The sequence below is a fragment of the Apium graveolens genome, chromosome 10 (genome assembly GCF_009905375.1).
Source record: "Apium graveolens cultivar Ventura chromosome 10, ASM990537v1, whole genome shotgun sequence".
Lineage (NCBI taxonomy): Eukaryota > Viridiplantae > Streptophyta > Magnoliopsida > Apiales > Apiaceae > Apium > Apium graveolens.
This window is the reverse complement of record NC_133656.1, coordinates 17,613,547-17,624,184: the sequence shown is the minus strand read 5'-3', so window position 1 is coordinate 17,624,184 and position 10,638 is coordinate 17,613,547. Positions and strand designations below refer to the sequence as shown.

The window sequence follows — 10,638 nt, the reverse complement described above, 5'->3', positions numbered from 1 at the left end:
ATGCCCTATCCTCCAGAAGTCTTTCTTTACAACAGTGGCAATGGTTTAATCGCTGAAGAAACAGGTTACGATACAGAGCAAATGAAAAGGGAACATGATGAGAATTATATCAAGTTGAATAGAGAGGAAAAGGAAGTGTATGAGGCTGTTGTCGAAAGTGTAAATTCTAACAAAGGTAAACAGTTCTTTGTCTATGGAAGTGGCGGATGTGGGAAAATATTTGTTTGGTAGACACTTCTATGTCGCCTTCGTTTTGAGCGTAAAATTGTTTTGCCAGTAGCCTCATCAGGAATTGTAGCTATTTTGCTAGATGATGGTAGGACGACTCACTCACGCTTTCATATACCTATCATCGTAGACCAATGCTCTGTAGCAGGAATAAAGCACGATACAGATGTTGCTGAATTATTACAGAACACAAGTTTAATCATTTGGGATGAAGCATCCATGCAGCATCGGCATGGTATTGAGAGTGTTGATCCCAGTAGATCATCAAGGCCATTTGGTGGAATAACTGTTATATTTGATGGAGATTATCGCCAAACACTACTGGTTATCCCAAAAGCTTCCGGAGGAGAGACTGTTGGATCAACACTGAATCGATCAAAGTTGTGGGAATTCTGTAAAGTCTTTACCTTACTAAGAACATGAGACTTCATTCGGGACTTTTAGATGATCGCAACAAGATAATTGCTGAATTTGCTAAATGGCAACTTGCCATTGTAGATGGCAAGGTCCATAGCAATACTGAGAATCCTGGAGATGATGGTTTGGTAGATTTTGAAATTCCAGAACAGTTTATTGTTCGCGGAACATATAATCCAATTCAGTCTTTATTTGACATAACCTATCCATATTTTCTATCGAACATGTCTTTTTACGATTATCTTAGATCCAGAGCAATACTTACTCCTACAAACAGTCTAGTGGATGATATAAATGATTTTGTGATTGAGAAAATTCCAGGTAAAACTCATACCTATTTCAGTCAGGATTCCATAGATGATAATGGAGGGGAGGATAATGATTTTGATATTGCCTTTCCAGTAGAATACCTGAATTCAATTAACATGCCGTGCTTGCCAAAGCATGAGTTACAGATCAAGGTTGGTTGTACCGTGATGTTAATGCAGAATTTGAATCAGATTCTTGGTTTATGTAACAGTACACGAATGATAGTCACTGCATGCAAAACAATTATGTAGAATGTGAGATTCTTTGCGGTTCCAATGTTGGATCAAAACACCTTATACTAAGAATTGACATGGTTCCAACTGACACCAAATGGCCATTTGAATTCAAAAGAACTCAATTTCCCTTGCAACTCTGTTTTTCCATGACCATTAACAAAAGCCAAGGATAGTCCCTCGATACTTTTGGATTGTATTTACGGAGATCAGTGTTCTCTCATGGTCAACTGTATGTAGCTGTTTCAAGAGTAACTTCTCCAAAAGGACTTCATATTCTGATATTAGATGATACTGAATGTTATTCAAACGTTACGTCTAATGTTGTATATGAGGAAGTATTCTATAATTTACCAAAGCTTGACGATATTTGATCTTATTTAAATTCAACTTTGGCTTTTCCTCCTCTATACAGATTATTTGTACACAAATTTAACGTTTGATTTTAACTGATATATTCCATGTCCATATCTGTTACTAATAACAACTTTTATTTGTATGAAGTTACCTAAGCAGATGTAATAACTTACATCTTGATGTTGCCATTTTGAACTTATCCATATATGGAATAATGTCAATCAGATATGTATTATACATATGTCTCCTGTTTCATCAAGAAGATTTGTATATATCCTTTTTTCCATTTTTAACGAAATTTCATTGTTCATCGTGATCAACAATATCATTTGTGTATTCATATAACATAATTATTTGATTTTTTTTTATAAATTTTAAGAGATATAATACCTATTTAATTTATAGTAGTTGGCAATCATTATAATTGAAACAAAAATCAATCATTTCTCTTATTACACTTTAAAATCTTTGTGTTCATACACGTTCATATTACCTCCATTACTCATAATCAACATATATAAAACCATAATGTATTGAACACTGAATCCTTCGATATTCCACTATCACAAACCATGTCCGAGGGTGAGTATGACAATCATGTTTGAATTTATTACATCAATGTTAATGCTATATGTTTGAGTAGTACCAATTACATGTCACCATTGATAAGAAATACGAAGATGACTAACATATCATCTCTGATGTGTTTGTTTTATAAGAGTTACTTTCAGTTGTCTATCATCTCTTGATCATACAACAAGTGACTGGCAGGTTAAAGTACGTGTGATTAGAGTTTGGCGTACCTTTGGCAACATGGAAAATAGTATAGAAGAATTAAATTTGATTCTTCTTGACAGAAATGTAAGATCTAAATTTATGAAAATATATTTATTGAAAAGCCGATTATTTACACATTTTAGTCTTAGTTGTGACAATCTTACTATTTCAGAATGTACGATTGTATGCTTTTATCCCTTTGGAGTTACTAAGTGTATTTTCACAAACCCTTGCCGAAGGGAATATATACGAAATAGTACACTTTCGATGCGTACGAGGTCTAAAAATAGCAAGTGAAAATTCCTCACCGACTAAAATATACTTTTCACAGTCAACTATAGTAAAACATGTCATTAGTGATGATTGGAGTGTTCCATTACAGAAGTATCATTTTGTGAGCTTGCAAAACTTTACTAATAATGTTGGAAATAATTATTCTCATGATGGTCTTGATGACCCTCCTCTTGCCGCATCAGGTATGTCACCAATTTTATTTTCAAAATATTATTTGATTAAAGTAAATTGATATTTTCTTACACATATTTTTTACGGACAACGAAATACATTTGTTATTAGTAAAAAACTTGGTATACTTTTTTGTATTTTAGATATAATCGGAGTTGTGTACCAAGAGATCCACTCCATGACTGTACGGACGGTTTATGGCGAAACCAAATACCTGAATTTCTATGTTAGTGATGGCATGTCCAAAGTTGAAGTAAAATTTTTGGGAGATTTAGCCAAAGAGGCGAATTAATTGTTTTATCATGATATTCAACAACCGATAGTTATTATACTATCACTCTTTAGACAAGAAATAATTTCTGGTATTTATTTTGATGCTTCTATTGGTATATACACTTATTTGTTGTCATTCAGGTTATAAGAAAATAATTATAATTAATACATACTTTATTTATACAGGACGTGCTTTCATCACAAACCTGCCATTTTCTGCAATTTATGTAAATCCTGACATTCCAGAGGTGGAAAAAGTGAGGAATCGGTATACATACTACTATGTTTATTTATGCTAATTTCTCTTTTGTTTACTTAATTATTTAATTTTCCCTATTATTGTATTATGTTATATGTAGGTATTTACAATGTTGAATGAATGATTTCAACCTTTTGTTAAAGATCAGTAGAAGGATGCGTGATTATAATATATGTAGGTATTTATTCACAATAATAAATAATTTATTATTGTAATCATGGAATCTATTGAACTTGTATTTATTATTCTAAGTTTATTATGTCGAGTTTTAATGTAATTTTTATTATCGTAAACAAGTAGTATGCTTACAGTTTCACAGATATATAACAGTTTAAGAAGACTAATAAAAGAACTATTTAAATATGACGGTAGCCTCATGATACATGTAGTCTGCATATTCAGGCCTTATCGTCGCACATAACCCCAACCAGTCATTAGGTTCATATTGATCAGTACCTTTGAGTCTACAAATCATTAACATTAAATTAAATATAGCATATTAATTCACAAAACAACATCAAAGTTTAAGGCATCAAGCCATGAATATTCCTTCAAACAAAAATTCCAGGTGGTTTAATGACATGATTGTAATGTCTGTAGTTCTAAACTTTAACATTGAATACAACACCGTCAACATTGTCTGAGAAATTAAAAATCAATCTGTCCGCAACCTTTAGTTTGTTATCGCTGTTGAATTTGTTCCATCCTGCTAAAAATCTCGGCACCCCATTAGAAAGGACAATGCCAACTTTCTAACTTTTTGTATATCTTACCAATGTTACCTCATCACCAGCTTTGAATGCATGATGGAATGGATGGATTTCTTTAGGAATGTGCTACAGATGAAATAAATGTAATATTGGATTAAACTTATGAGTAGTTTCTAAATTAATGCGGAAAGAGTGTTTATTAGCATGTCACAAATTATTAGTTTTGTAAGTAATTTGAGATTGTACCACTCCGTGTGAGCTATTATCCATATTAGATGGCTTCATAATTGATATGAATTGAACATGAGCACCTTTTTCAATTTCAGCTTCCATATCCACCAAGCAATTTCTTATTTGATCATGGAATTTGTGATTTCATCATATAACCATAAAAACATATTATAAACATGTTTATAAAAATATAACAAATAAGACATGGTTTTAGGCGGTTCTTGCCATTAGTCATAAATCTCTCAATGCCGTTGCTATCAACAAATTCAAGTGTAAAATGTCCTGCTCCTGTATGATAGAAAGTGACCTTATCATAAGGTTGTATATAGTTTTTCCTTATTAAAGGCATTAGTCCGCCAATTCTCTCATCACTTCTGGTGTAAGTTCCTGTGTAAATCTCGCCATTTTTCAAACCAAAGGTTACTGTTCTTGGGATATTAGTGCCAAACCTTTGTGCAAGTGAAGAAGGTATATCAATTTATAATTCACTCTAAGATGTAAACCCTTAACCAAATTGTGATTTACTTACAGGAGCACCAGTTATCAAGATACCTCCTTTACATTGATAAGTAAACTGAAATCTGCTGTCTGATTGTTCACCTATCAATGATAATCATTTAATTGAAGTACTGAAATAAATATATAACATATGTAATGAAAAACATTACATATAAATAGAATATCATGCTAATTTATGGAGATCTGTGCACCTGTATTTGAGTACATTGGAATTAAACTCGACATTGTCTGTTATCTGTAGTTTATGACATTCAACAATCGATTAGGCTACTAATTACAAGTTCATATTGGATCTAATACTTCAATGAAGAATAACATGATGAAGAGTTCATGTCAGTCAAAACATAACTTTTACAAACACTTCATTCAATATAGTCTGTAAATCAATGTATATAGATAAGAAGAAACGAAATTGCATACCTGTTTATATATGATGTTGGTTTGTGATTGTTCTTCTTGATTCAGAATCTCACTTCTCCTCAGCAATTCACTCTACTGTTTCTGCTCTCTAACAATTTGTATTTTTCCCCTTTTTAGCTAAGTATCCACTATATATTTTTTTGTAATTAATAATTGGTTTTTACTTATTTTGGTTTTAGGTGATTATTGTTAGGGCGAAAACACACGCTAAAATTCACGCAAGTATACGCATTCGCAAGTAGTATAGGATATAAATCAGATTTGTTCCCACAAAGACTGGTTTCAGTTAAGTTCAATTTATGCACCTATGCAACAATGTATGGTTATCGCTCAATGCTAAGATAAATAACAAATTTGGTTTTGATTAAATTAAGAGATTATACTAAATAACATTAACTAAGAAAATTGAGGTTGAATTACTATATATGACAAACATGGGATTTTAACTTCATTACTACTTCATTCAATAGCCTTTTCGTTCTTAACTTTAGCATGTGATGGTGATGACACTAATCATATAACACGAAACTGATAAATGCCAACTTTCATTGCACGAGTACCATTCTACCATACATCCACGAAAGAGATAGAAGCTGAATAGGCACCAATTATATTGAGACCCTATATGTCTATAGAATTTGATAGCATAACGGTTTAAGCACAAGTTATCTATCTTGATTACATAGGGCAAGTAAGATGGTTAAAATTACCTACGAATCATGCATAACAAATACATGAACCTATGCTAGCATGACAAGTTCTAAACCTCTATATTCACAATCGCTTCAATAGAGATTAACACGCTATCTTATATGTTAGCTACGCACATAAGACGAATAAGCATAACCAATACTAGGATATCAATCAATAACCACACACCAAGATATCGAAACAAATTAATTATTGAAATCCATAGGTAAATCCGCTAGAATCCCATGACAACGATTAGTTCATAATCGAACTCATCGTCACCATGGGTTCCAATGAAAGCATGGTATAAACAAGGTCTTAATAAACTGAATAATAATTAAAGTACGAATAAATCAGATCTAGGTTCAACAGGAATGAAAACGAGCATCCAAAGTTAAAACTAATTCAAAGAATCACAAGTTGTAAACAAGATCTTCTTTTTCGGAGTTGTTTTGTGCTTCTAGGTCTTCTCCTTGGTATCCCAATCTTCCCGGATGATGAAAACCCTTTTTTTTAAGTATATATAAGCCCATATTGGACCTAGACCCTTAAAATCATCAAATTCCACTCAAAAAAGGCTTTTTCAGCGAAATCATCCGCGCATCAGCAGGTGGGCGCCTGGCACCAGCAGGCGGGCGCCTGCTAGCACGCGGTCGCCTGCAGCCTTTCTGGAAAATTTTAATGAATCTTATTTTGGCCATAACTTGAGTTCTACTCGTCAGAATTAGGCGATTCAACTGCCCACGCGAAGCTAAAGAGATTTTCTACAACTTGAGAATGGCCTAGGCTTCCAATTCGGATCACTTTTTATCAGATTTCCTTTAAAAGCTCCTTTCTTCATTTAACTGATACCTGAAATGCAATACACAAAAATGCATCAAAATACCAACAGCTTGAGTCCAAATCACCAATTTAAGCTTGTAAATAAGCATTCCAAGTGGATATAAAATCCACTTATCACACCCCCAAACTTGAATCGATGCTTGTCCTCAAGCATAAACAGACTCAAAACTACAAAACAAACCTAATGCATGAATGCAACTACGTGAATGCAACTAAATGATAATGCAATCGATCGCCTCAGAATAACCATAACCAAATGAATAAGCCAATGCCTCTAAGAATGCAATGACTTAAAACAGAGTTCGAATAAATCCCACAAACCAACTCACAAACCAAAAACTTGCGTGTGTTGAATGCTTAACAGATATCTCTCGATACTAGATCAATAACCATAACTTATCTATCATCGAAACAATCAAAAGTTTATAAACAAAATAGACAATAAATGCATTCTGACTCACAACACCTCCTTTTTAATAGAGTTATACAAGGATTCACACTATTATTGAACACATAACAAAGATGCTTATTTGACCGTGCAATGAATGAGGTCGCAAAAGACTTATGCAATAATACCCATGTAGCGAGCGTTAGGTTAGCGGATCCCAAACTATAAAAGCCTTAGGTCACTAGGCATAAAGTCCCCTAGAACTTAATAACTCGAGTATTAAAGAGCTCACTCTTGATCAATTATGCATAAACACATACTTTTTTCTTTTTTCTTTTTTTTTTCAATAATTTCTGAATGAGTGCGTTTCACTCCATCTCATTCAACCCTAGACTACTTATAAAAATATGAGCCGGCTACTAGCCATTTGATGCCTATCCTTACAACAACTAGCAATGAAATCCAAGTTTTTCTCCTGATAAAAAAATCAGTGTTTTTGCGTCATTACGAGAATATCACAAATTCTAAATATAACCAAGTGATTAAATCTCAACAAAAAACAAGTATGATCATGATCTAGATCAATAGCAACCCTATAAGACTCTGTGAAAATATTTGTTTCTGACATGCAAATCAATTCATTAGGACTTAAACATCCCTCTATTCATCATCACCACACTCAAATCCACATCAACTTATCAAATATCATAGTTCATCTTAAGGGATCATGCTAAATATGCATGCAAATGCAACTATATGAAATCACATGAAAATAAACAAATATGTCCTAAATGAACAATCATGCAAAAATATGAATGAACTACAACTAAACATGCAATATGAATCTATATGGACACACACTACTAATCCTTACATGATCACCCCCAAACTTAAAATTTTTAATGTCCTCATTGAAGGTAATAATAAGGAATTCAGGCATACCTAGTTAGCGGAAGAATCACCCTCGTCGGGTGGAGGATCAGGTGGCCAATCAACCTCGTCACCAGTGTCTCCGACAACAGTACCGAAAGTGTGTGTCCAAGCTTCAGCAAAATATCGGTGGATGTCATGCATGGCATCCATACGCCTAGTCAATCTTCTATACTGTGCATCACCAACACCAGTCCTATCAACTATATGTTACACATGAGAAGAACCCTCTGTAGGCACTGGAGGATTCGTTCGACTACCCTCTATAGCATCAAAAATATTTCCCAAGCCCTTATCATGTGGTGCACCTAAGAATGCATAACTCAAGTGATCTGGTAGTGGGTGAAGCTCATGTGTGGAAACATCTTCAATAGACGGCTCGAGACACTCCTGAGAAATTTTTAGCTCTGCTAACCCAAGAGAATCAAATGGCATATCCAACTTCCTCTTCCACGGAGGTGCATTCAAAACCTGCAGTTGCTCTGCTCCTTCCATATCATCAATAACTGATTTCCCCATTAAGGATCTCTCTAAGGTCTTTGACTTTGGCAATTGCTCAAGTTCCGAATTTACTACAGAGTCTACCCACTCTACTTTAAAGCACTCCTCTTTAGCTGTGGGTAACTTTGTTGCCTTGAACACATTAAAAGTGACCTTCTGATCGAAAACCTTCATCGTAAGCTCTCCTTTTTGCATATCGATCATAGTTCGACCAGTAGCTAAGAATGGTCTCGCCAAGATAATGGGAATCTTCTTATCCTCCTCAAAGTCAAGAATTATAAAGTCTGCAGGGAAGATAAGTTTATCCACCTTGACCAAGATATCCTCCACTATACCTCGTGGATAAGCGATGGAACGGTCAGCTAGTTGCAATGACATGTATGTTGGTTTCGGATCAGGCAGACCAAGCTTCTTGAAGATAGATAAGGGCGTCAGATTGATGCTAGCTCCTAAATCACATAAACACTTGTCGAACGACAAGTTCCCGATGGTGCAAGGAATAGTGAAGCTTCCAGGATCTTTAAGCTTCAGAGGCAACTTCTATTATAGCACAGCGCTGCATTCCTCCGTTAGAGCAACGATCTCTAAGTCATCGAGCTTCACTTTTCGAGAGAGGATACCTTTCATAAACCTCGCATAGCTAGGCATCTATTCAAGAGCTTCAACGAAAGGTATGTTGATATGAAGTTTCTTGAACACCTCCAAAAACTTCTCAAACTGCTTATCCAGTTTTTTCTTCTGCAGCCTCTTAGGAAAAGGAGGTGGAGGATAGATCTGTTTCTTCCCTGTATTACCCTCAGGAGGAGTGTGTTCCACAGTAATCTTCCTTGGTTCCACTTTTGCTTCCTTCTGCACTTCTTCTTCAGCCAAAACTTCAGATTCTGGAACTTGAGATTTTTCGGGCTCTTCGTCTTGCTGAATTTGGGGGCTTGCGACCTTTTCAGATTTCAAGTTGATGGCGTTCATCTGTTCTTCGACTTCCCTCTTGCCTGCATTGGCGTCTATAGCACTAGAAAGCGTTCCTGGTGGTCGATTCAATAAGGCATTAGCAATTTGCCCTATTTGGTTCTCCAGAGTATTGATAGAAACAGCCTGGCTTTGGCATATAAGCCGCAACTCCTCCAATTCAGATTTTTTATTCGAATATAGACACGCACCATGAGTTTGTTGTTGAATTTGGAGTTGGTGTCTTGGTGCAATTTGTTGTTGAAAACCAGGAGGGTTGAACAGCTTATTTCCAAACTGCTGGAACGGCTTTTGCATCACATTCTGATTGTTGCTCCAGCTGAAGTTAGGATGATTCCAGTTGTTAGGCTGATAAGTGGCAGGAACTGGCTGCTGCGATCTCTGAAAGTTGCTCAGAAACTGAGCTGAGTCACTAGATATAGCGCATTGCTCAGTCGCATGCGGACCTGCACACAACTCACAAACACTGGTTATCTGCTTAACACCATAGTTAGCCAGATAATCGATCTTCATAGACAACGCCTTTAGTTGAGCAGTGATAGCTGTAGCTGTATCCACTTCAAGAACTCCTGCTATCTTGCCCTGTGGGCATCTCTGGGTTGGATAATGATATTCATTAGCAGCCATCAGTTCAATTAGATCATAAGCTTCCTCATAGCTCTTCGTCCATAATGCTCCGCCTGATGCTGCATCGAGCATGGGTCTGGACTGTGCTCCCAACCCATTGTAAAAACAAGTAATGATCATCCAATCAGGCATTCCATGATGAGAATACTTCCTAAGCATCTCCTTGTAGCGCTCCCAAGCTTCACATAGCGATTCTCCCGTTTGTTGCGCAAATTGAGTAATAGTATTCCTGAGTGCAGTTGTCTTTGACATAGGGAAGAATTTAGTGAGAAACTTTTGAGCAAGATATTCCCAAGTAGTAATCGAACCAGCTGGTAGAGAGTGTAACTAGCTCTTAGCCTTGTCCCTCAGAGAGAATGGGAACAGTCTCAGCTTCACAGCATCTTCACAAACACCATTGAACTTGAAGGTGTCGCAGATTTCAATGAAATACCTAATGTGCATATTGGGATCTTCAGTTGGAGAACCCCCAAACTGGATTGAATTCTGCACCCA

At 35.6% G+C, this 10,638-nt stretch overlaps 1 protein-coding gene and 1 non-coding gene across 2 annotated transcripts; both read left to right on the top strand.

Moving 5' to 3' along the window:
- On the top strand, positions 1 to 651 carry LOC141690429 (uncharacterized). Its single transcript, XM_074495233.1, has 2 exons — positions 1 to 175; positions 278 to 651. The coding sequence occupies exons 1-2, from the start codon at positions 1 to 3 to the stop codon at positions 649 to 651; spliced, it is 549 nt and encodes a 182-aa protein (XP_074351334.1).
- Positions 652 to 10,273: 9,622 nt separating this feature from the next.
- Positions 10,274 to 10,380, top strand: LOC141694637 (small nucleolar RNA R71). The gene has a single exon (XR_012563925.1). It is a non-coding gene; the product is annotated as a small nucleolar RNA R71 (small nucleolar RNA).
- The last annotated feature ends 258 nt before the right edge of the window (positions 10,381 to 10,638 follow it).